This window comes from Andrographis paniculata, unplaced genomic scaffold, assembly GCF_009805555.1.
Source record: "Andrographis paniculata isolate CXL003 unplaced genomic scaffold, ASM980555v1 Contig61END, whole genome shotgun sequence".
Classification (NCBI taxonomy): domain Eukaryota; kingdom Viridiplantae; phylum Streptophyta; class Magnoliopsida; order Lamiales; family Acanthaceae; genus Andrographis; species Andrographis paniculata.
In genome coordinates this window covers 3144458-3171653 of record NW_026137597.1, presented here as the reverse complement: position 1 = coordinate 3171653, position 27196 = coordinate 3144458, and the positions used below count along the sequence as shown (strand labels likewise).

Below are 27196 nucleotides of genomic sequence, written 5' to 3'. Positions count from 1 at the left end.
CTCCAGCCTCCAGCAACCAGATGGCTCCAGGCTCTTGCAGTTTGGAGGCTTCAGCCCGATCTTGCCTGCCCTGGCCTTAAGACTTGAAGCATTGGATGTTCTCCGACAATTCCGTAGCTTTCTTCAAGAGGTACAAATGAACCCCATGTAAGCCCGGACATCATTCTTAAAAAAATCCGACTTTGGTCCAACTGGGCTTGCCAATTGTTGGAAACTAAAATATAGAGGCTCCAAGACCGGTCATCAATTCCGTCAGTGCGGGTTCCGAAAGTACTCCAAAGAGCATGTCCGTCGTCTGATTTGGGAGCGGCTCCGATAGTTGAGCTTGCGCAACTTCGAGCCTAAATGTAGCTTCAAGCGTAAATAAACGAATTTGATGGGTTTAAACTAAAATCTATTAAAACTCGGATAAATCAGATGGAAAACAGCTAAAAACATGTTGGAAACATAAATTAGCAAAAAATTAAGATAATCTCCTAAAACCCATGGATAAACTAATAAAATGATAAAGACTTTTAAAGGATATATATGTTCTTCTTGTGTGTGTGTTCTTTTCACTGTATTTATCCTAATATTAAATAATTACCTCTTATACTAAAAATGTAGTTTCAATTATTTCTTCCACTACTTCCAACCGCCTGGTAACCTTCCTCATTAGCTTTCAACCGCTAGATTTGATTCGAACCGCCTCAATTACATCCAAACCTGCTCCCCACTCATTCTGAAGACAGTTGTTTTCAACCCAATGGAGACAACAATTTCTGACCTTATGGAAGCATTGTTCCGGGATGGAGACACCATAGTCCAAAGAGTTGCTGCCCCAAGGTTACGGAGGTTGCTGCCCCAAGGTCCACGAAAGCTGCTGCTTTCAGCCCTGTGGTGGCAGCAATCATTTGCTTTGTGGAGGCATCACAATCGAATGGAGGTTTTTTTTTTTTCGGCTCTGTGGAGGCAGCAATCTTTGGCTCTGTGGCATGAAGCTCCATTGTTGTTTTACGACTCCGTGGTTGGGAGCTTCCGTCCGTTTTTTCTTCGAGCCTGCTTCATATTCAGGTGCTTTTGGACCCATGTCCAATACCTAGAAATGTTTAAGAAGTTGTTCCTATAAAGCATAACTAATTAAAAGATATATAAGATAAAATAGCCCTTAAATTAAAATAATGTTTTCCAATTGCTATAATACCAAAAATAAGAGCGCATTCTAACCCATGAAAGTCATGTTCCTATTAATTACTCAAATTAGACAATTCCTCGTCAAAATATAGAAATAATATATTCAATATGTTCATTTTGATTTTGAAAAAAAATTATTTACAATAAATTTAAGTTTAAGATCATTTTGAAAGAGAGAAAATTACCAAACCGAAGAAAATGGTAGTCAGTCCATCTGGCCAAAAATGCAAATATGGCCAAAGTAGGAGGAAGTTAGGCAGTGTTTGTTACAGGGAAATAAGACCAGGGAAATAGAAATGGTCTAATTTCTCTTGGTTGGTTAAGCCAGAGAATTGAGAAATAAATCATTTTTCATTCTCTGATTTAATTTGTGTGTCATATATATATAAATAAAAATTGTAGAGAGAGAATTGTATATTTATGGCAGTAGATTTATTTTATTTTTAATTTTTTGTATTATTTAATTTTATAATTTTTAAATTATATTATTTCAATCTTATAAATAATTAAATTTAATTTATCTTCAAATATTTATATTTTACTATTTTTTAAAAAATTAAAGTAAAGTTTAATCTTATAAAACATCGTATCTGATTTATTATTTAAACAAAAAAATTATTTTTTCATGAATTCTCACTCGTTAAAATTTGTTTTCTTGCCCCGTTAATCATTTTTCTTGATCGATCCATCCAAATAACTGTATTTTTTTACATTTCTCAACTGAATTATATATTTTACCAAACAAGAGAATTAATTTGCATTCTATACTTAATTCATTTCTATGCAATTCTATTATCTACCGTTATTTCTCTACAATTTTCATTTGTTGTACCAAACACCCACTTAATTTCTTTTAGAGGTACTTTTGGAAAGTCAATAGATAATTATTAATTTGAATTTGGCTTTTTTACATCGAAATGCGGTTAGACTAGTAATTTTTTGTGGCGTCGCTATGGTTTTAGTCTAATTAGGGAAGCAATTAAGGCCGTACCTTGATTCTTGAATAAGTAAGAAAGAGTCGGTTACTAGGCATGCATTAGGAACTACAACTATTATATTAAGAAACTAACAAAATTAAATATTTATCACTGATCAATTTCACTATCGCAGTTGTCAATTTTATTCATAGACTAAAAGATTTTTTTGAAGTCAAACATTCATCGTAGGATCCTTATTAGTCTGTTAATTTGCTAATTTTATTTTTATTTTCTTTATTTTCAAAACCACATATTCTATTATAACTATATATTAAACACCCCAAAGTCAAACCCTTTTTCATTACCCGAGGAGACGGCCCTACTTTAGCTATTTTATTTTTATTTTTATTGTGGTGGTAGGTAGATTATATTTAATTTTCCAGCATGTGCACATTCCGACATTTAATAGTGATGTGTACAATTTCAGTGGATCGATTAAACTACTCATGTAAAAAAATGTGCACATTCCTTCTAGGGAGCCCACTCGAAAGAATTCTAGAGTTAGGCATAGTTGCTCTAAAGTAATTTTAGAATGGATGACTTTATGAAAAGTCTCAAAGAATACTCATGAGTGAGGGCAAAACACACTGAACGAACTTGTGTTGACTTGTAGGGTCAGTCCCAAAACACCTAGTTTGTGTCTGTTGCGAGTTGCGGCGTTACAACTAATATCAGAGCCAATCTGTGAAAACCCATAGTTGTTAACCAAATATTTGAGAGGCCTAGCAGTTGATGGATCCTTGGGGACTTTTGAGGGATCCAACAGTTTACAGATCCTATGGGTGCAACGTGATCGTTGTATTCTTATGGATGTGATACCGTCGAAGGTGAATAAAGATGCGTATGATTTATGTGCATCGATTAGACTAACTCTTGTAAACAATGTGCAAATTTCTTTTGGAGCCCACTTGAAAGAATTTTAAAGTTAAGCTTACTTTCTCTACAATAATTTCAGGTGAAGAACCACATAAGCATCTCAAATAATTTGATGCCGTCAGTAACATGGGAGAGCTGAAAATATGATGAAAGAGATATGTGAAAACAAACAACAGTTAGGGGACTTTTTACTTGAAAATTGGAAAAAATTTGATGTTTTAATTGTGAGATGTCCTCTACATCAAATCTCTATGCAACTATTGATTTAATGTTTTTATGAAGGTTCAACTTCTATTCATAGGAGAATCATACATGTTGTGAGTGGACGTGTTTTGATTAATAAAACTCCCAGAGAGGCATGGTAGTTGCTTATTGAGAATACACAAACTAATTTTTTGGAGATCATTCGCGTTGATAGCAAGCACCTACTCATGTCCCACAAATATCTCAAGAAATTCCTGGTAATTCTTTGAAGGTGATTAATCACATATTATTATATATTTTTGTAGATCATTGCAATTATAATTCATGATTTCAATTAGAGTCTACATATTTTTCATTTTTTTTTTTTTTAATTGGTGCTAGGAATGCAAGAATTGTGGAGTTATGCATGCCCATAATAATTTTCCGGGTTATAGTCAAATGTTAAGGATTTTATTGTAAATTAAATGAGGTTTAATGGAGATTGAGACTTTATATTTTTAAAAGGAACCATAAAGGCACTAAGAGGGAAATTTACTTATTGAAGAAGAATTGAGAAGGGATTTGATTTCTTATAAAAAGGGAATCAAGGCATTGAAGGAGAAGCATCACTATCCATATTTTGACTCAAAATGGTATATTTTTATTTTCTAATTTATCGATTAAGTAGACAATAAATATGCCAAGTGTGAACTGTTTTATCCTATGTTAGACTTGGGCCTATTTAAGCATTTATTTTACATTCTATATATTTCTTCTTGGGTGCGATACTTCCTCTAGACTTGGTTTCCTAGAACATGCGTAGTGATTCATGTTGAATTTAATTTCCAATGAGAGTTTTTGATTAATATGATAAGGGTATATTAGGTTAACCACTTGGCCTAACAAATTTTCTACATAAAATTCATCAATTAGTAAGCCCATTTGAGTTTGGATGTCATATGTTGTTGTTACTAAGTGATCAACATATTATCCTATAAGATTTTTGTATTTAAAGCCAAAATTTTTCAACACATAGTCAAAAAAAAATATATCAAGCTCATATTCTTTTAAAGATTCTAGGGAAATGGAGAGTTTACTTAGTTATTGTTGAGAGAAAAAAATGTAAAAACTTAGAAAAAAAAAAAAAAACAAGTGTGCTATGAAAGAATAAATATATGAGTAAAGTACGATACCCCTGGAGTTGAGCCGGTGCTAGGCAAACTTTCGTACATGGATGAGCAAGTGTTAGAACATCCGAGATTGAATAGAAATTAAGTAGATCAAATATGCTACTAATGTCTTGTATGATGTGAACGTTATTGACAAAAGTATCTTGCAGAACCTAATGCCTTGTATAATGTGAACTTTATTGATAAGAGTATGTAGGGATTCTTTGGATTTAATGGGATAGCTATTTTGGATGTGAAATTGAAGCTTTTACCGAATCAATTAGAGCTTTTAAAATCTTGTCCATAGTTATTGATTAAATTATGGAAGTAAAAAAATGAAGATTGGAATGGCTGAGATGGTCCGTGGTAGTGGTACTCAATGGCTAACATGAAAACTATGTCTAGCCAAAGATGATAAAGAAAGACGCTTATTGAGAGACAACCCAAGTTTTCTAACTTTATTTCTATTATTTTTTTAGTTCTTCTTTTGTTTATAGCAATCGTCTTTGTTTGATTTTGATTTTTTATAAGGAAACTTCTTGTAAAAATAATAAAAAGGGGTGCGAAAATCTGGGAACAATTTTCTTCTTAGGCATTATAATACCCGACCTGAAATTGAATCGTCTTATTAGACATTTAATGAATTTGATTATTTTAACCTCTTGTAGATGAGTCCACTTTGACCAGATAGAGATTTTCTATTTATTTGCTTTGGGTGAATTTCATCTTATTGGATAGGTCTTTGAGTTAGCTTTTCAATGGCACTGCTGACGAGACGATTTGATGCGGACGAAAGATATGTATCCGATTTAGTATAAAGTTATCTGTAAAGAGCTCATACAACAATTGTTGACTTAAAAACTTCACTATAAGTTTTGTTTAGATCCAACTCACTTGTGCTCTTAAAGGTAAATATTATTTTGAATTATCTATCAATAGCCCCAAACGAGAGGTCAATCGGAGGTTAGGAGAGTGAGTTACAACCTAAACAACTTTTTCTTGTCTAAATTGTACGGTCAGCCATATGACCAAACATTTTTTAAATACAATGTTTTACGGATTTTAACAAATTAAAACCCCCACCAACTCTCATTCCTTCGCCATTTCATCTTCTAGATGTAGAGAGGTCTCATGGGATCTTAGGGAATCGCCCAATTCTATTCAAACTTTATTTTTACGATACATCTTTCAAGTAGTTCATGATTTGGGGTCTTTTTTCCATTATGAAGTATTATCAAAGTTTTTTGTTGGGATTGTGCCTCAAATTCTCTTCAAGACAAGACTCTCAGAAGTTTCCGGCGGCCTTAGCCATGGGCATGACTGGGCGGACTTTCCTTGTTAGGAGTTGATTTTATATATCTTGCCAAATCAGAAGATTTCGGAGGCTTTAATCACGGGCGTGACAAAGATGGAAAGGTTGACTTGGCACCAAATCATTAGAGTCATGGGCGTGATCAATGAGTGATTTTTTAAGATTTCATATCTCCATCCTTCCATATATTGGTGATCTCTATCAATTTGATTTACCTTCCATGTTAGAAGGTCAAAACTTCCCTTTTCGCATATATATTGATAAGGGGATATTTTTGGGGTTGAGAGAAGTTAATCATTTTGATTTTGTAACATTGAAAACATTCGATTCATCTAGTGGAGTCCTCATCGTCCATGGTTTTTTCCCATTTTGGGTTTTCCATGTAAATCTTGTGTTCTTTTCGTATTTTGCAATATTTTGTTTGTGCTTCAATTTTTTTTCGATCCGCTTCCGCAATTTCATCGCACCTTTAGGCACTTAAATCCCTAACAATTTCATCGATCTCCACACTCCGCTATTGACTTTAAAATTCCAAAAGAAATATGGTCAGGTAACCCGGTCGACTATTCCTCATTGCGTATTTTTGGATGTCCCGCGTACATGCATATTGACGAAGGAAAATTAGCTCCGAGAGCTTTGAAGTGTATTTTCCTTGGGTATTCAACTGAGTCGAAAGGATACCGTTTATGGAACGCGGATGGTAAATCACGCAATGTAGTTTTGAGTCGAGATGTTACTTTTGACCAAAAATCTATGTTGTCTTCTGGTAATGGTTCAGCTGCAGGTTCGACATCCTCGTCAAATGACCAGCAGCAATTTGGAGAGAAGGTGGAGTTGCCAATGTTGTTCCGACCCATTGCTGATGTTCCTAGCTCTTCCAACCCGCAAGTTGATGAAGTTCGAGTACCACATTGAATGCTCCGGTGAGACATAATACATACTCAATTGCTAGAGATCGTCCTAGGAGACAAATTCATCCTCCTTCCAGATTTGTAGAGGATTCTGTAGTGGCATATGCTCTGTCCGTGGCACAAGAATTCGGTGATGTCGGTGAACCGAAAAATTACAATGAAGCAACTTATTGTGCCGAATCTCCTAAATGGTTTATGGCAATGAAAGAGGAAATTCAAAGTCTCTACAAGAATGGCACTTGGGATCTTGTTGAACTTCCGAAGGGTAGGCGTCCACTACGTTGTAAGTGGATATTCAAGAAAAAAGAAGGCATTTCGGGGGCTGAAGAGCCTCGTTGCAAAGCACGGCTAGTCGTCAAGGGATTCAGTTAGTGTGAAGGTATAGACTTCATTGAAATTTTCTCTCCCGTTGTTCGACATACTTCTATTCGTGTTTTGCTCGGTATTGTTGCTATCTTTGATTTGGAATTGGAGCAACTTGATGTAAAGATGGCCTTTCTTCATAGTGACCTTGAGGAAGAAATCTACATGGAGCAGCCCGAGGGCTTTGTCATTTCCGGAAAGGAAAATTTGGTGTGCAAATTAAAGAAATCGCTTTATGGATTAAAGCAAGCCCCAAGGCAGTGGTACAAAAGGTTTGATTCATTTATGATTGGGCAAGGTTATTCTCGCAGCAAGTATGACGACTGTATTTATTTTCAGAAGTTCTCTGACGGTTCATTTTTATACTTGTTGCTTTATGTCGATGACATGTTGATTGCCTCACGTAACATGTCTTGTATTGTTAAGTTTAAATCGCAGCTTCGTAATGAGTTTGATATGAAAGAGCTGGGTGCTGCGAAGAAAATTCTTCGGATGGAAATAATTAGAAATCGAAAAAGCGGAAAGTTATTTTTGTCCCAAAGGAAGTATGTGGAGAAGGTACTCGATCGATTTAATATGCGATCTTGCAAAGCTGTATCTACTCCTTTGGCTTCGCATTTCAGATTGTGCAAAAACTTGAGTGCTTGCTCAGAAGATGAAGTTGAGGACATGGCAAAAATTCCGTACTGAAATGCGGTTGGTAGCCTAATGTATGCAATGGTTTGCACTAGGCCGGATTTGGCGCATGCCGTGAGTGTCGTGAGCCGTTATATGCACAATCCGGGAAAGGCTCATTGGAATGTTGTTAAGTGGATTTTACGATACTTGAAAGGTACATCGCATCTTGGCTTGGTTTTTGATAGAAATAAGTGTACTTCATTGGATGTGACCGGTTATGTTGATTCGGATTATGGTGGAGACCTTGATCGTAAATGTTCTCTTTCAGGATATAATTTCACTTTATGTGGCTGTTCTATGTCATGAAAATCTTCACTTCAGTCGGTTACCTCTTTATTGACCACCAAGGCGGAATATATAGCAGCTACCGAAGGAGTTAAAGAGGCGATTTGGCTAAGAGGTCTTGTCATGGAGCTTGGTTACGAGCAAAAGGTTCTTTCTGTATTTTTTGATAGCCAAAGTGCAATACATTTGACGAAAAATAATCGGTATCATGAAAGGACCAAACATATTTCTGTGAAGCACCATTTTATTTGAGATACAGTCTTAAAAGGTGAAGTTGTAGTGGACAAAATTCATACGTCCGAGAACCCGGCTGATATGTTAACTAAGCCACTTGCTGTTGCCAAGTTCCATTATTGTTTGGACTTGGTTAATCTTAGCAGTTGTTGAGTGTCCCATCGGGGACTTGGTGATGAAGATGTTTACCTTTTAAATCGAATTTGTGGCAAGGTGGAGTTTGTTGGGATTGTGCCTCAAATTCTCTTCAAGGCAAGACTTTCAGAAGTTTCCGGCAGCCTTAGTCATGGGCATGACTCGGCGGACTTTCCTTGTTAGGAGTTGATTTTATATATCTTGCCAAATCAGAAGATTTCGGAGGCTTTAATCACGGGCGTGACCAAGATGGAAAGGTTGACTTGGCACCAAATCATTAGAGTCATGGGCGTGATCAATGAGTGATTTTCTAAGATTCCATATCTCCATCCTTCCATATATTGGTAATCTCTATCGATTTGATTTACCTTCTATGTTAGAAGGTCAAAACTTCCCCTTTCGCATAGATATTGATAAGGGGATGTTTTTGGGGTTGAGAGAAGTTAATCATTTTGATTTTGTAACATTGAAAACATTCGATTCATCTAGTGGATTCCTCATCGTCCGTAGTTTTTTCCCGTTTTGGGTTTTTCATATAAATCTTGTGTTCTTTTCGTATTTTGCAATATTTTGTTTGTGCTTCAATTTTATTTCGATCCGCTTCCGCAATTTCATCGCAACTTTAGGCGCTTAAATCCCTAACATTTTTTTATCTACTTTCCATGGTCTAACTGTAGTTTGGGAATGATTATTTTGAGTTTATCTTGAATTTGGTTTGGTTTTGGTTGGAAAATCCTGCATTTGTACTTCTTTTTTTACCGATTGAATTTGATGTCAATTTTGAGAAATTGAGTTGAATTGAGATTTTTACGAAATTGATTTTTAAATTAAGATTTAAAACTTCAATTGTGGTATTGGGAGTATCAATTGATGTGTCTTCTCATATATTATTGCAATTGGACGTTAATTATACGATAGGAGATTTCGTAACTATGAAATCAACGTTGTTTGAATTGTGCCCTAATTTTCCACCCTTGTTTTGAATTGCTTTAGAGTTGAAACGTATTTGTAAATGTTCCACAAAGCCTTGTGAATGATTTTGGTAGTAGTTGGGTCGAGTTAGGAATATTTGGAGCGGTATGTGTGATGTTTGGTCTGAGTTACCAGAGTTACCATAGATTGATTGTGGTTTTACCTTATGATTTAAGATTGTCCAGAGGTCTTATTTGGCTTGGGGGATTTGATAGATTCACTTTAGAAGGATTTATTTGTATGTATTTTTTATTTTAATATTTATTTTTATAATAAATTTTATCTAATGTTCTATTTTTAAAAAATGGCCAACTTTAAGTAAATTTCAGTCTAGTCCCTTGGGGGCAAAAATGCAAAATATAGCCAGAGCGGGAAGAAGTTAATATATTTTAGAGATAGTTTTGGAAAATCGATAGAGTTCATAAAAATATTATCTTTTGGATATAAAAAAATCATAGGATGGTTTTTTTTTTTTTCATATCAGGAACAGTCCTGAGAGAGTTTGCAGGGTGCAAGAGACATGAGTTTAGTCCTAAGAAGATTTCGACCACTTCCCCCATCGATGGATCTATCTCATGCGATGTCTATTTTACATTTTTTTTCCATGATCATTGAAGAGTTTATTTTTTTAGTTTAAGAGTGAAAACAATTTGGTATGAATTTGTGAGATTAGATTTTCCCCGATTTATGAGATTTCTTTGCTTGATAAATACCTTTGTAATTTTGTATTTCACTGTCCTATAATCTTTAGTTTAATTGTATATTTGAGCTAGATATTTTAATTGAATTAGAGATTAATTGCTAAATTATATTGGAAGTCCATAATTCGGTTCCAATAGAGACTAAGAAATAGAAAATTATAGAAAATCATTTAATCAATTTGAACCAATTTTGGCATAGGTAATTGTTCATCGAAGTAAGGTCTTCTAGTTCAGAACACAGTTAGCCTAGTAAATTGTTTGTGCCATCATTAGGATTCTAGTTTAATTAGAAAATTAATGAACAAGACTTACATTGATTGTCAAATAAGTAATAAAAAGTTGGTAATTAGACGTGTATCGATAACTATAACTAATTTATTTAAAAATCAATAAACTTAAAGACAGAATCAATATAGAATCTTTTCTTCTGTATGAATCCATCTTATTCCATTCCAATTCCTTTTCCCCATACTTCCCAAGGAAAATATTGAATTGGATCTCAAATTGACGGGTTAGTGTGAGCTTTATTTATCGGTGATCAAATTCACTATCCAAATTGTAAATTATTTTTGAATTACAACTTATTATTATTGAAGTCAATCATTTACCAAAGGATCCTTCCATACTCTTTGAGTTTGCTTTTTTTCTTTTTTTTTTCAAAACCCCCTGTTATATTATATCTATGGATTAAACACCGAAAGATCAAACCATTTTTATTTAGTGAGGAGATGACTCCATTTCAGTTATATTATTATTTTTTTTTATTGTGAAAGTATGTACCATATATTTATTTTTGCAGCATGCCATAAACATTATCAGTACAAAACATTCTTTCAAATGGAGATTAATTTGAAAAATTAAGTAAAATTTTTTTAATATTAATTTTGAAATAACATTTAAAAGCTATTTTAGGGTAATGACTTCCCAATTAAATCAAATTTTTTTCTTAAAAACCTAAAGACAAAGAAAAAACGATACTATTACAAACAGCAGGCGAACCGTCTTGTTTGTTTGTTCTTAAAAGATTAATATGAATTGAAATAATAATACCTGATAATTTTTAAATCTCTACTGCCCAAATACCTAAAAATCCTGAAAGAAAAGAAACTGAAACAATAGTTGAATGGCCCAGCGGATCAATCCTTCTCAGTTTTAATTCATTTAGAGAAATGCCTTCAACGAATGATTCATCTTCCATATCTTCTTTTAAGTTGAATGAACCTTCTACTTTGTCATTTTCGGAAGGAACTAGGTCAATTCATTTAGAAAATCCAATATGATTTACCTCCTACATCACAAGTAATATCTCATATAAAAAAATAAGATAAATGTTATCATAAATCCTGGACTTCAAATTCCGATTAGAAGATCTAGAAGAAGTTAATAGTATAAACAATAAAGAATAAAGAAATTCTTTTTCAAAATTGAACTCATTTTGCAAATAAATAATAAAACATGAAAATAGATTCAAGAAATGCATAATAGAAAAATAAATATGGAGGAAAAATGTACAAACAAATTTCTTCAATCAAGGTCTAAGAACACTTAGAAAACTATGAACAAGGCTTCTTAGCGCCAACCAAAAATCACTACTATTTTTATTTTTTGAGAGACAAATTCAACAATACAACTCATGTTTGGCAACTAACAATGGATTGCAACTAGCTTTCATTTACACTGGAGAGGGAATTTTGCAACAACAATTTGTCTATTTCCAGAAACTAAGAACTATCTACAAGAAACAAGAATTCAACCTATCTTTCAACAAGAATTCGATCAAACATAACATAGAGACATATGATCGAACAGGTTGTGAACAACATAGCTTCGCATTCATATGAAAAGAAATCATGAACCACTCTGATACCAATTTATGACATGGATTAGTATCTCTCCATAAATCAAACTCGGAAGGAAATATCTAATATGTTCGGAAAAATGATAAACCAAACTTAAACATGAATCGAAAGAATAACAAGATAAATCGACGATTTGCCCTATCAGGGCTGAATCAGTTCAACCTAAGGAATCTCTCCAAAGGTAGGCAGGGTAAACCTGGTTTTCTCAAGTCTAGGTAGTGTGTCTAGCAAGATAATACAAGGTTATATATACTAAATGACAAATTAATCTACATCACATATCTTAGTGACAAATTAATCGGTATCCGGATTGTAATCGATCCATCTACGATCGGGTTCGGATCATCCGTAGCCATATCAATAGGAGGAACTACATAGGGACAAGAGGGGGCTGCAGCTCCCCTGCCCCACCACCTCTTTATTTTAAATTATATCTAGTGTAAAAAAAGAATTTAAAAATATTAATATATTTTATTTTAAATTTTTTAATTAGTATATAAATATTTATATTTTTTATTTTTTTATCAAGATTTTGGTATACTAAAAATTCAGTACAATATCATATCATAATTAAACTTTTTCAATAAAATCATTGTATACAATTTGAAAATTTTAGTGTATATGATATTCCGATATATACTAAAAATATCGTGTATCGTTGTGATATTTCGGTATTTAGTATATCAACATATCTCTGGGACCGTCTAGGCATCAAAAGGTATTTCATATAGTATTTTCAAGTGATGTTAAATGGATATAGAAACCCTAATATATATTGAATTAGCTTTTGAACTATAAAAATAATCACATGTAAATATTTCAACTAAAATCACATATCTCTCATGTCAATTTTCACTTTTTCTTATAAAGATAAAAATTAAATAAAAAAATAATAGTTCAAAAATTACATTATGTAATTACATTAATTTATTGTTATTTATTTATTTTAAATAAAACTAATATATTAATTAACAATTGTGGCTGCAATTCTATGTCTTTTTGGTGTATTTTTATTGCATGTACATGTAAGTGAGAATATTGACTGAAGTTTTATCAATTTGAATTGAGTCCAAATGTGACATATTGAAATTACGATAAAAACTAAAATAAAATAAAATAAGGGTGTTTTTTTTTTTTTTAATAAAATCATACATTTACCCCTTCAAATTATTTCACAAAATAAACACACCCTTGTATTTTGAAATACTGAATATTGTTGACGATTAAAGACTAATTTCCATCTCCTTTTTTTTTTAAAAAAAAATTTAATATAAGATTATTAAAAAATTAGTTAATTTCACTTTAAATATTTGAAAATAGTAGGGTTTTGTGTTTGTTATTTTTCTTTATAACATAGGAATTCGCAGTCATTATCTGAAAGGTCTGATAGGCAAGTCACGCGAACTATGTGTAAGAGATGGACCTGGAGGCGTCGGAGTTTGAACTCATAATCTCACGGTCATAAGTTCACTCCCACGCCACCGGTCATCCCTTATGAGACTTGTTATTTGTATTTTTGTTTTTGGGTAGGGGGTGAGAGTGTATAATATAATTAAGAAAAAACTACATTGCAATAAAAAAAATAACAATAAGATGTTCAATATATATTTTTTGTGGTTCAATAATTATTGTTAGATACTTATAAGTTAAATACCGTTACATTTATCATATATAAATATACAAAATTTGCTTTCTGTTTAATAACATCATTTTACATAATTTATTTTTAAATAAATGATATCATTGATTGAAGACAAAATAGAACGGCCACATCAAACAAGCATACACAATATTCATCTAATAGGAAAGTGTTAGCTATTATTTTATTTCTACATTTGATTTTTCGAATAATGATTTGAATAATGTGAAAATAAATTTTAAATTTTAAATAAGGAAATATAGATAAAAACTTATTAATCTAATGAAATCCACAATCTAAATAAGAATTTTAATTAGACTACAATCTTATATGTAATTAAGGGTTTAAAATTTTAATTGTGAGAAAAAAAAATAAAAAATAGAATATGTTGCCAAATATTATATGTCTTTTACATAGAAACACAATAATAAAGAGTGAATAAAAATTCACGACATCAAATATCATTGAATAAGTAGTATATATTTATTTTTAATTTCTTTTTACTTTTTTTATATGTATATTATTAACAAGTAACAAGATTAAATAACTATATTTTATGCCAAATACCACTACAAAAAAAAATGATTATTTTTAGCGGATTCGAATTTCCTACAAATACTCATTTTTTATTGCAAAAAGCTATTTCTGACAATTTTGTTGCAGATTTTGGCCGGTATGTTTACACGGGCAACAAAAAACTTATCTCGCAACAAATGTTGTACAAAAGATTGATGGTCTAACGCCTGTGGACAAACTTTTCGTAACGAAACATAGTTGTAACAAATAACACGGTGCAGACAGTTACATTATCTTTTTCATAACGGTTTTTAATACGGTTTCTTGTTCGAAACAAAAATAAAAACCTATTTGTAACGAAGCATAACCGTAACAATGGAGGCGGTGCAAAACTTTTCTGACATTCACAATATTTTTTTCTAACGATTTTTGTAACATATTTTCGCAATATAAAATATACATCCTATCAATTAAAATAAACTTTTGCTATGGACTGAAGATGATACAATTGTAAAAGTTTTTGTAGCATATATTTTATGACAATTAACATACTTTTTTTTCATATTCCCTCCAAAAATCATCATAAAACCTATAAAATGAGAACAATCCAAATAGATTCTAAGGCATCCCATAATCAGGTGCACTAACAATCGTGTCAACCATACACAAGACTACATAAAGTGCAAACAAGCCAAATCTATATACTTATATGCAAAATGATCAATCTAGTAAGCTCAAAAGACGTAATTATACTGTAGAATGTTCGATCCAGTATAGAAAATATGCAAGACATCAATCCACGTCCATATATACATGGTATGCAGATATTCATGCAGCGGGAAAAGTGCGGAGGAGGAACACATGAGTGGTGAACCAACTGCAACAAATAGGTAAGTTCTTTAAGAATTCAATTGAGAAATGAATATTACGAACATATAAAAATAACAATCTTAGAAAGCGAGCATAAAATAAACACACTAACAAAGGGTAACTACAAAAATTAAATACAATAGATAATTATATGTCATGCTCCACAATTATACAAACAACAAATATGCATTAAGCATTATGCAAACGCTTAAAATTTCATAGCTATACATATTAAATTACAAACGAACCTAGGCTGGGGACAAATAGAACATCACCAACATATTTTTTCAATCCATGGGAGATCAAAAGAACATGATACCAAATCAACATCAGTGTTTTTGCAACTATTAACAACATTCTTATGGGCTAACAAAGTATAAGGAAAAAAGAATGCTAATTTACCAAATTTTAGATATTACTTTAAAACCCTATCACATATTCACGCGTAAACTAACAATAAGTGGTTGAACCTCAGCCCTCGGCATCTTGACATTTTTTTGGTATGGCTAGTCCCTACAATGCATGAAAACAATTAATTTCATGAAGTACATCACCAGACAACATGCTACACAATTTATAGAGATAGTTTTATCCTTACAAAGGCTCGTACTAATGCTACAACGGAAGAATTAATCCAATTAGACAATTCAGCATGGATATCTTTAATTTCAACCATGACATCCCTCATCTAAGGAATATCCTTCTTAGGATTTTAAGACAATAACTGATCAACGAAGACTTATCAAGTACATTTTAGGATAGATACACATCCCAAGAAGAAAATGCCAGTCAATCATAATCTCACACACTATCAAAGTCACACGTTATAATTTGCAGACATCTGCATAAATTTCAAGGAATCTTAGGCATACACTGAAGCTTTTTGTAAAAAGAGTAAAAACGGTAGATTGCATTTTTATTGGATATGCACTAAACAGTACTGCGTATCATTTCATAGTTCACAAATCAGAAATCCCTGGGATGACCGAGGGAACTACGATAGAATCAAGGAATGCCACATTCTTTGAAAATATCTACCCTTGTAAGTAACAGATGCAGTCAAACCTAAAATCCGTAGATGAAGAACTAAGGGGCGTAAAAAGACAAATGACCAATAGCCCTGATCAAGAGGCTTGAGAGCCTAGGCGTAGCAAAAGGACAAGGGTCGAGAAAACCTTTGGTCCAGATTTTGTTACGTATATGTTAGACAATGATCCAACAACGATCAAGGAAGCACTATCCAGTCCTGATGCTCCTTTTTGGAAGGAAGCAATAGATAGTGAAATAGACTCTATAATGCATAATAACACTTGGGTGTTATCTGACCTACCCGAAGGTTGTAAACCACTAGGGTGTAATTGGGTTTTGAAAAAGAAACTCAATGCTGATGGGTCTATTGACAAATACAAAGCCCATCTCGTAGTAAAAAGCTACAGACAAACCGAAGGGTTTGACTTCTTTGACACATATTCACCAGTAACCAGGATAACATCCATTCGAATACTTCTTTCGATTGCGTCTTTGAACAATCTTGAGATTCACCAAATGGATGTGAAGACTGCTTTTTTAAAGGCAAAACAGCAAAAAACCCCCCTGTGGTTTACCTAATCTGCTAAAAAACCCCCCGTAGTCCTAAAACTCCAAAAAATGTACTCGTGGTTTGTAAAACGTTGCAGGAAACAACCTCTCCGTTAGGACTTAACGGAAAATGTCTGTCACACGCCCAAAATGCGACGTTTGCTCCAGAAAGTCATATATATGAGAGTGAAGTTACAAATATACCCCCTGGTTTCATTAACTTAAATACGTCATTCTCTTATTCACATTTCTCTCATTCGCGTTGTTTCTTCTTCCTCGACAGATTGTTCGTCGTTTTCCATCACCTACCGCAGCGGCCTCCACTCTTCCGGCACCGGTGGTTCGTTTCAAGAAATTTCAGGTCTGCCCGTATATAGAAGTAGTTGAATTTAGGTTTATTTTGGGTGTTTTTTAGGTGCGCTAGCAGTTCCGTTTTTGGGTGTTTTTTGGTCGCAGTACGATTTTGCCCATCACGTTTAGATTGTGCTATAGCAATGCATTTTCTGTCGGGAGACTGCGATTTTGGTGAGAATGTTTATCGAATACAAGTTTTGTGTTATCGTTGTCGGGTTTGGGTCTCTTGATTTTTTTCAGAAAACGGGTGTCTGCTTGGGGAAATGGATTCTGGTAATTTGTTTCTATTTTAATATTTGGTGTTACTAGCAATTCTGAATCATTGTTTTGGTTGGAATTATTTGAAACCCTATAATTTGTTAAACCCTAACTTCTTACATTACTCTGTTTGGCTTAAAGTGAATTTTGTTTTTTCTTTTTTGTTTTCTTTATCTAGGGCCGAAATCGTGATAATTTATAATTTTTCTAGTAATTTGCAACGGTAGGGAGTGAGTCCGTATGGCTCATATATGAATTTACTTGCAAGCATAAAATCTTCTGTCTTTGAGAGTTTTGCATTCATTTTACAGTGATGTCATTTAGCAACTCAAAATCAAAGTCCAGGGGCTGAGGAGATCTAGACCTAAGGTATCGATGCCCACGATGCAAGTGTGGGGCTTTTGCAGCAATCCGTGTCGTCGGTCCAACAAAGGAAACTAAAGGAAAATTATTTTGCAATTGCCGAGTTGGAGCCTGTGATTTTTTCCTTTGGCTTGATCTTGTGAGCACTCATGTTGGAGAGTGGAGCAATGATGGGGATGATGTGAATGACTCAGAGGTTCAATCTGTTGCATTTTACGGGGAGCTACTCAAAGAAACAAAGAGGGTTGCAGATGAAATGTCTAAACTGAAGGTGGTTGTGGAAGAACTACGTTCTGAAATAAGAGCCTTCCGAACAAGACTGACGTATGTGAAGCTTCTCATGGTTGCTGTTACGGTGATTACCATATCGAAAGTCTTTTTTTAAAAAGTTGGTATGTCTTTGACTCATCGTGGTATTGGTTCGTTTGTTGTCGTAGTAGCAGGGTAGATTTCAGTGTAACGGTAGGTAGGTGTAATGTACCGGCATCGTAGTAACAGCAGGGGTGATGAAGTTGTGGCAGTAGCTGTAACGTGTCTTCCTGATTTGTAATACAATGCACCGTAATGGTCCGTGTAGACAGCATACCGTGTCGTTCTTTATTTTTACATGTCGCAATGTGTGTGCCAATCACTTAGCCATAACAAAACTCCATAAAATTAATTATCTAGCAAACACTTCAACATACATGGCATAGTATTCATTCCCTAAAAAACATTGCTATTTTACAATACTTCCAACAACTTAGGCACGAAGCAAAATATCCAAACGGTAATATACATAAAATACAGCAGCAATCCACCTAATTTTCCCGATCCGATTCACAAAATGTCGGGGGTAATTTGTATAACTTTGTCCTACGCTAATTGGTTCTATACTAACAAACACACATGATAACAAACTACTCCGGGTACCCGTGCACACAGAAAAAACAGACGTCAATAGAATCTCACTAACGACCCCCGGAAGATGCACCACTTGAAGGCCCCCGACGCCCTGGCCTGAGTGAAAACCGAACACTTCGGAGCAGCGATGACAATGATGCACGTTGACTCCCCCCACTTCTGTCTGTCGTCCCCGATGGACCCGATGATTGCACCTGAGACGACTGCGTTGCTGGCGCGCAGTCTGGTGACGGATGTACATTAGAGGCAACCTACGAAGTCATCCAAGTAGCAGCGAAATCAAATTTTATTTTTTGGCAGATAAATGTATCCCAGTAACAGTTGTGTAGCCTAAGAAATTAGATGGGTACCTATTCGGATTGGGAGCAGTGTCTGTCCGGCCGATTGATGGGATCTTTCGTTGACGTATTCTACAAGAACACACTTTCGGGTAAGAACCAATACAACATAAACAGAAAAATAAATAGCACTTCATAAGTTCAAGAACCACCTTTTGGAGCGGCGGATCATTTTTGCAACTCCGTCTGTTGTGCCTTTGTTGATGGCATTTGGAACAAGTAGTCGTCAATCCATGTCGAGATGCTTTACCGTCCTGCCTCTCATCATTACTGTCGCGCCGATGAGCTTTTTTTAGACGCCCAGTGCGAACCTTCATGACCGGGGGCGCCACCTCCCCAAGCATGGATTCTTCATACTCATGTATTCCAGAGACGGGGTTTATCGCATGGGTGTATACTGCCATGTACGTTTCTTTTTTTGAAGCAGACATCTATGAACTTTTCCACCGCAAGTCGCTGGTACTCAATCGCGGCCACTCCATGGCAACAAGGATATCCACTAATTTGGAACATGCCGCAGGTGCACATATGCTGGTTCAACACGACAACATGGTTCTGCGTGAAATGCGTAACTTCGTACTTCTCGTCACCGCCCCATGATGGAAAACAGTTGTGGCTAGCCTTCCGCACCAGCTCTACCTTTTTCATGACGTTAGGGCACACAATTCCCTCAAATTTTTCAATTCCCTCATTTTTCATTTGAATTCGAACCATCAACCTTTGTCGTATCCACTCGAACATATCAATTATAGGTAGGTCCCGTGCCTCCAAAATGTACCGATTAAAGGACTCACACATGTTGTTCACGAGTACGTTGCTCTTTGTTTGTAGACGAAAAAAGGCCCGTGCCCAGTGCTGCTGTGGGATCTCACTCAACCATGCATACGCAGCTTCTCCGGTCCCGGTTGCTGCATCGTACCCCCTAATCTGTCGCATCACTTTCTCATGCTCCTTCAGATTAAATGTGGACGTTGCCTTCTAGAAAAGACGCTTCAATTCCAATCCCTTAAACCGTACTTTGAAGTTGTTGTACATATGACGCAAACAGAAACGATGTTATGCTCCCGACGCTCGTTCGGCAATCGCCTCCACCAATCCTTTCTGACGATCGGATATAAAGGACCATTCCCCGGTTCTAGAATCACCCAAATCCCTCAGCAAACGCTCCAAGAACCAATCCCACGTCTCATACTTTTCAATCTCGACAAATGCAAAGGCGATGGGGTAGATATTTTCATTGGGATCTCTCCCTACTGCCGTCAGAAGCTGCCCCTTATAAATCCCCTTAAGGAAGCATCCGTCAAGCCCTATGATAGTACGACAGTCTGCTTTAAATGCCTCCCTCAAAGCTGCCAAACAATAGTACATTTGCTTGAGCACCAACGGACTAACCCCCCGATCAACGGACAAAATACAGCTTCTGCTCGGATTGAATTTGCACACTATTGCGCAATAATCGTAAAGGCGTTCGTATTGTTCTGATGTGCTACCCTTGATCAATTCCAAAGCATGTCGCTTCACCGGGTAAACTTTGTACATAGTCACCTCAACACGCACCTCCCTCCGAATTATCTTCTTCAATGCAGGTATAGATTTGTCCGGATTATCTACTACCATATCTTTTATCCTCCTTCCAAGGTACTTGTAGTTTGCTTGTGCATTGGTCGACTGGTGTGAACACTGATGGGTTCCCTTCAGGGTTTTGATCTGGAAGGTGTCTCCACCCATGATGGATGACGCGTGAATCCTCCAATCACAACCCTTTTTGCATACGGCTGTAACCTTCTTTTTTTCATTCTTTATGAGGTTTATATTCCACCCCTTCCGTACAGCCCAGTCACGGAGGGCTTGCCTATATTTCAATCGGTTCACAAATTTCATCCCCACTTTCAATTCACAGTCGGATTCCTCCATTTCATCATCCCATTCCTTGTACGCCGGCCCCCGGGTGTCGTTAGAATCTGCCGGACTACACAGTAACCCATCCTCCTCGCTCAATTCATCACTAATCCACCCATCAGTGGTCGGTTTAACCCCCATCCCGTGATTCGATTATCTAGTCGCCTCAGTTTCATCCGCCAAGTGCGGTTCATCCATTGGTACATCACCCCCGCCAGGTTTTGCTGCTCCCTCATCCGTGAGGGAAGTGTCCGAGTGAATTTCGCCTTCCGCATCCTCGCTGCCCACTCTCCGCTATCGAGATTTGATCCTCGCCATCAGAACTTTCTTCATGGGTTTTCTCTCATTGACATTCCCGATAAATCCGCAACTCCTCCCAATATTCATCGGCATCTATATTGTCATCTTCATCGTCTTCATCATCATCATTGTCATTGTCATTGTCTTCATCATCATCATCGTCGTGATCACGGTCATCATCATCGTCATCGCCACCATCACCGTCATCGCCATCAGCATCATCATCGTCATCGTCATCGCTTGCATCTACACAATGAAACATAACACAAGCAATGTATTCAATGCAAATCCATATGTGAAAAGAAAACATCTAAGAGGTTTACCTGCATGTGATTGAGCCTCATACCAACCACGACTGTCCATTCCCTCCGTGTAATCGGTCCACACGGGTTCGTCAACACCCATGTACTCGAAATTCCCTTGCGAGTCATCTTCTTCATCATTGTCCTCATCATCCCCCTCGCTTTCCTCTCCGAGTCTAGAGTAGCAATGCCTTTCCCTTTTTGAAATCTTTCTTCATCCTGCGGATCAAATCCACCTGTTAACTCCTCAAATTCGTAGCTTTGAAAACCTTTATTCTTGTATCCGCACACATCATCTGTTACTCTTTCCTCATGCACGTTTTCACCCTCATGAGCGTCATCACCCCCATTGTCCTCGACACCCTTATCATCCTCAAAAACATAATTCCTCAGAGTGCTACTTTCCTTCATTCCACGACGCCATTCAAGCAACAAACCTTCGTTAGGCCTCCGTATGTCATGTCCGTAGGCATCATATATGCGCATTGACAGAGCTTTATCCTCGGCATATAGCGAAATTATATTTTTGCCATAGTGAATTTTAAACATATTCATAACATCTTCATCGCTCTTAATAGGATACACTGGACCCTTCAGATTTGCACTGTGGGGACTATCGGAGCTCCGATGTATGAACTCCACAACACCTGCCCTACCTCCTGCACGACAGTACATGTTGAAGATCTCACCAAAATAGAACCTATCCTTATCGATACGGGGGAAACAAACACATCTGCCACCCCTGTATCGCTTTGCGGGGCCCTCATACTCGGTATACCCATCCACCCACATATAAATTGTCACAAACTGGTCCATTATGCCGGGGACTACAACAACCTCAAGAACGTGCAATCTGCAGGACAACACACTGAATCTTACCACCAACAAATTCTAACTTTCTACGAAATTACTAAATTTATTCCAGAGACACGACAAAATACACAACAAAAGAGGAAATAAAGTAACTTGACCATAAAATTTTTAATAATATACACATCTCTGTGTCCGACGTAAAGTTCACTTTCAACCCAAAATAGAACTAGAAAATTGATTTTTGAAATACACGAATGTTCCTACTCATGAGCCGAGATGAGAGATTTGAGAAATTTTACCAAATTAAAAAATCGCAAGTAAACCCTAGAAAGCTTGGGGGTGGGGCAGACGGGGGATGGCGACTGTGGTGTTGGTGAGGAAGGGTAACGACAGTGTATGAAAGGATGAAGGATAAACGAAAGGCAGCGTGAAATGGGGGATGGAGGCGGGGCAACGATGGCGTCCCTCTGCTGGTGGGTTTCTTGATCGCGCGAAAGACGGTGAGAGAACGATTTTGGGGAAGAATGGAAAATGCCCTGAGAAAATAAAAACATAAAGTAAAAAATAAAGACAGGGACATAACGGTCTGATGAGGCTAAAATTTAACGGCGTCAGTTTGATTTAGAGGGGGGGCGAGTGTGCAACGTTTTACAAACCACGAGTACGTTTTTTAGAGTTTTAGGACTACAGGGGGGTTTTTAGCAGATTCGGTAAACCACATGGGTTTTTTTTTTGCTGTTTTGTCTTTTTTAAATGGTGAATTAGAAGAAGAAATATATATGGAACAACCGGAAGGATATGTCATTCCTGGCCAAGATAAAAAGGTGTGCAAACTGATAAAGTCTTTGTACAGGCTGAAACAAGCACCTTTACAATGGCACTTGAGATTTGATAATGTAATGTTATCAAATAGTTTCAAAATAAACGAGTGTGACAAGTGTGTCTACATGAAAGAAACACCTTCCGGTTTTATCATAATATGTCTATATGTAGACAACCTAATAATCATGGCTAAAGAGGTCAGTCTGATCAATGAGGTCAAATGCATATTGAGTCGTAACTTCGACATGAAAGATTTGGGGGTTGCCGACGTCATCCTTGGAATGAAGATTCTAAGACAAGACGAAGGTATTGTTCTGACTCAGTCTCACTATGTGGAAAAAATACTGAGAAAATTCAATGCCTATGAAAATACTCCAGTGAAAACCCCAATGGACCTTAGCGTACACTTGAGCGAGAATAGAGGAGACCCCGTAGCTCAAGAAGACTATGCCAAAATTATTGGAAGCCTAATGTACTTAACAAATTGTACAAGGCCTGATCTGGCTTACCCTGTAAACAAGCTTAGTCGATACACTAGCAACCCCAGTCATGAACTCTAGAAAGCGCTAGTAAGAGTATTAAGTTATCTTAAATTTACCCTGAATTTTGGCATACACTACGTGAAATATCCACCGGTACTCGAAGGGTATTGCGATGCCAATTGGATATCTGATGCAAAAGACTCATTGTCTACAAGTGGATATGTATTTACGATTGTAGGATGAGCTGTCTCGTGGAAATCCACAAAACAGACTTGCATTGCACGGTCCACAATGGAATCGGAGTTCATCGCCTTGGACAAAGCTGGCGAAGAAGCCGAATGGCTGACGAACTTTATGGATGATATCCTATACTAGACTAAACTAGTACCTCCCGTAATGATTCATTGCGATAGCCAAGTGCAATAGCAAGGGCTAAGAATGGAATTTACAACGGTAAATCCCGACATATCTGACGTAGACATAACACTGTAAAACATTTTATGACCAGTGGGGTTTTGACTATTGAATATGTAAAATCAATTGAAAACCTAGTGAATCCGCTAACCAAAGGGTTGCAGAGAGATCAAATGTACAAACTGCTAAAGGGAATGAGTTTGAAATCCACTAGATAGAGACAATTATAGTGGTAATCCAACCAAATCACTTGGAAATCCCAAGCCTTGGTTCAATGGGAAAACTAAACTGTAAGAGTCCGGCATGAACGTTCAATTACAATTCCTTGAAAAGCAATGAGTGTTATAATGTGCAAAAGTGGTGAGGTTGAGTCAATGACTCTTAATGATCCTAAAGGTGTGACTTAGATACCTTGATATAGGATTACCTATATAAGTGTGAAGTGTGTGTCGATTCAAATGAAACACTTATGAATCCAAAGACGAGATCCATGGCCGAAATGGATCTAAACGTGAGAACAAAGTTGAGACTGAAATAACGACACGTCAATATTATTGACTAAGTGCACGCAGAGGTGGAATAGTTCAATGCATCACGTTAACTGGGCCACCAGTACACTCTGTAATGTTGACTATGGAAGGTTCAAAGCCAAAACCTACTTGTCGTGATGTGTCAATGTCTCACAGGGATTGAGCTGGGTTTCTGTCATTTATGGGCATTTCCACTCACGTGGGGGATTGTTGGATAATCGGTTATTCTGCAATCGATTATTTTGTGAGTGAAAATGCGACGGGCCGGTGTACCAAATTAATTAAATTAATTTGGAAGAAATAAATATTTATTTATTGTGTATGGGGTTTGGTTAATATTTTGTCTATTTTTCCTGTCACGAGACAAATAAAATTGTGCAACCCCAGAATAAACCCGGCGATATGGCCTAAGTCGTAGTATTATTTGGATAAAATATTATCCGTTGGATAGATTTATTATAATCTCAAATGGAAGGTTTGAAATTAGAATAAGTTACAATCGTTTCAAACAGAAAGTTTGAAATTAGAATAAATTACGATCGTCACAAACGGAAGGTTTGTAATTAGAATCAATTACGTCTGCTTCAAATGGAAGGTTTGAATTTATAATTAATTACATCGATAATTAAGGTCGTAATTATGATAGTAATTGATCTCCTGCCATTTTGGCCGAGTGGAGAGGCCTATATAAAGGGTCTCCCCTTTCATTCTAACAATGACACAAACAATTCTCTCCGCCTTGTCTCCTCTCTTTTAGCTTTTCGGCAGCCTCCCCAGCTCAATTCCTCTCTCATTTTGTTCGCCGGAGCTCCAACGATTAGAGGTGCCACTCTCATTGGAGATGGAAATCGATTTATCTTTGGATTAGAACACCATCCACCGGAGGCACTACCAGTACGTATCTAATTTTCGGAAAGATGATCTATCCTCGACTCGGTTTCCATTTATTCTCGCAATACCCATATATTCCAACACATCTAAAGAAACATATATACCCATGATTACAAATAGATTATTATTATTATTATTATTATTATTATTATTATTATTATTATTTTATTTTATTTTTTTCTGTGATATTGAAAAGCATTTATGATTATAAGAAATTGAAATGATTTTTCTTTTTTCTCAACATAAAACATATGCTTTTATTATTATTATTATTCTTATTATTTTATTTTATTTTTTCTTCGATATTGAAAAACATTCTTATGATTATAAGGAATTGAAATGGTTTTTCTTTTTTCTTAACATAAAACATATGTTTTTTTTTTTTTATTATTTTAGTTTTTGTGTAGATATTGAAAAGCATTCTTATAATTATAAGGAATTGAAATGGTTTTTTTTTTTTCTTAACATAAAACATATGCTTTTATTATTATTATTATTATTTTATTTTTTCTGTAGATATTTAAAAGCATTCTTATGATTATAAGGAATTGAAATGCTTTTTCTTTTTTCTTAACATAAAATATATGTTTCTATACATTATGTTTATAAAGACAAACTGTGAGATTACAAAGTAAAATAAATAAATAAATAATCAAATAGAGCACATCGAACAATTTATTTGAGTAATTTTTAAATTGATTTATATGGAAAATGGTTTTTGAAGGGTGATGTTCATGGCGGAAAATAATGAATTCGAAAAATGAAAAATTCATACACATAATAATCGAGTCTAAGTCATTAGAGAATATTGCAAAAATGAAATAAGATAACAACCAAACAATTTATGTAAATCCTCTCTAAATAAAAATTGAAATAACAAAATTAGACAATTCATAAACATAAAATAATTGAATATAAGTCATTAAGCAAATACTACTCGATAGAATCTATTTTATAATATGTTTGAAAACCTATATATTCAATTCTTCAATTTGTAATTTAAGGGATACATCGAGTCCTGAGTCATCAATATCTGACACATCATTTCCTGGGGCAGCAAGGGCACTGCCCTCATGAGCCCCGGTGCTATTGCTATATCCACTGCCATAATTAAGCTTGACGATTTCCATCTCCAAAAGTACTACCCATAGGGCCTGTGCCTGGAAAGAGGTTATGCAATTGTGGCGGCGGCCGTGGGAGTTGTGGCTTAGCAAGCACCACCCGGGGGCATAATTGTTAAGATTTGATTCAAAAATAATTACGTTATATTTTATATTTATTATTTACTATATTCAGTTTTAGAAGGTGGATTTGATCAATAATTATTCCATATTTATCTTGGAATGTAATCTCAATATATTGAGATGTTTTCATTGAATAATATGAAGGTCTTTGAAGTTTATCCAAAAAAAAAAACACGCCCTGCACGATCTCTCTTCTCTGCTCTGTTCTTCTCCATTGTCTACAACCTAGTTTGGTGGCATTTTCTCTCTTGATTTGCAACAATTCTGGTATCAGAAAGTAGGTATGGCTGTTGGATCCTGCGATTCGGAATTCCAAAATAGCTCGTCGATTTCGTCGATGTGGGTACCCCAGAGAGCCAATCCGTCGTCGGGCAATGCAGATTTTACGCGATTAACGAACTACACTACGATTAACTACGGAAAGAGAGTTAATAAATTGCAGAAAGCATATAATCGGAATTAAAATGCATTAGACGAAAATAAAACATGAAAGGAAAGTAAGAAAATAGACGAATTGTTCTGTTGTGCGTCCTGTGTGTTGTGTTTATTTTTCCTACTTGTAATCCTAGGTAGAATAACCACTTCTCCCACTAACATGGGTGGTTACAAATTATTCCCACTTATTTCTACTCCTCTTAACCATAAAATAACCTCCTTCCATCAGTTCCCAGTGGCTTCCATTGCTCCTGGACCGGGTTCCATTCGTCTTGATCATCTTCCATCGTTCCTGGATCAAGTTCCATTCGCTTCGGATTTCTTCCATTGCCTTCTGATCAGACCTGCAGCCTACTTTGATTCGTTTTCATCATACTGCCAGCCGGTCTATGGGAGTGTATTCCCAACAGTCTTGAG

At 35.7% G+C, this 27196-nt stretch overlaps 1 protein-coding gene across 1 annotated transcript; it reads right to left on the bottom strand.

Annotated features, from left to right (window-relative positions):
• Window positions 1–19703: 19703 nt before the first annotated feature.
• LOC127260335 (uncharacterized) lies at window positions 19704–20687 on the bottom strand. Its single transcript, XM_051288049.1, has one exon. It carries the CDS (start codon window positions 20685–20687, stop codon window positions 19704–19706), a length of 984 nt encoding a protein of 327 aa, XP_051144006.1.
• Window positions 20688–27196: the final 6509 nt, after the last annotated feature.

Excerpts from the sequence above, each read along its gene's own strand:
- LOC127260335 (XM_051288049.1), bottom strand. The coding sequence starts at position 20,687 with ATGGGGGTTAAACCGACCACTGATGGGTGGATTAGTGATGAATTGAGC.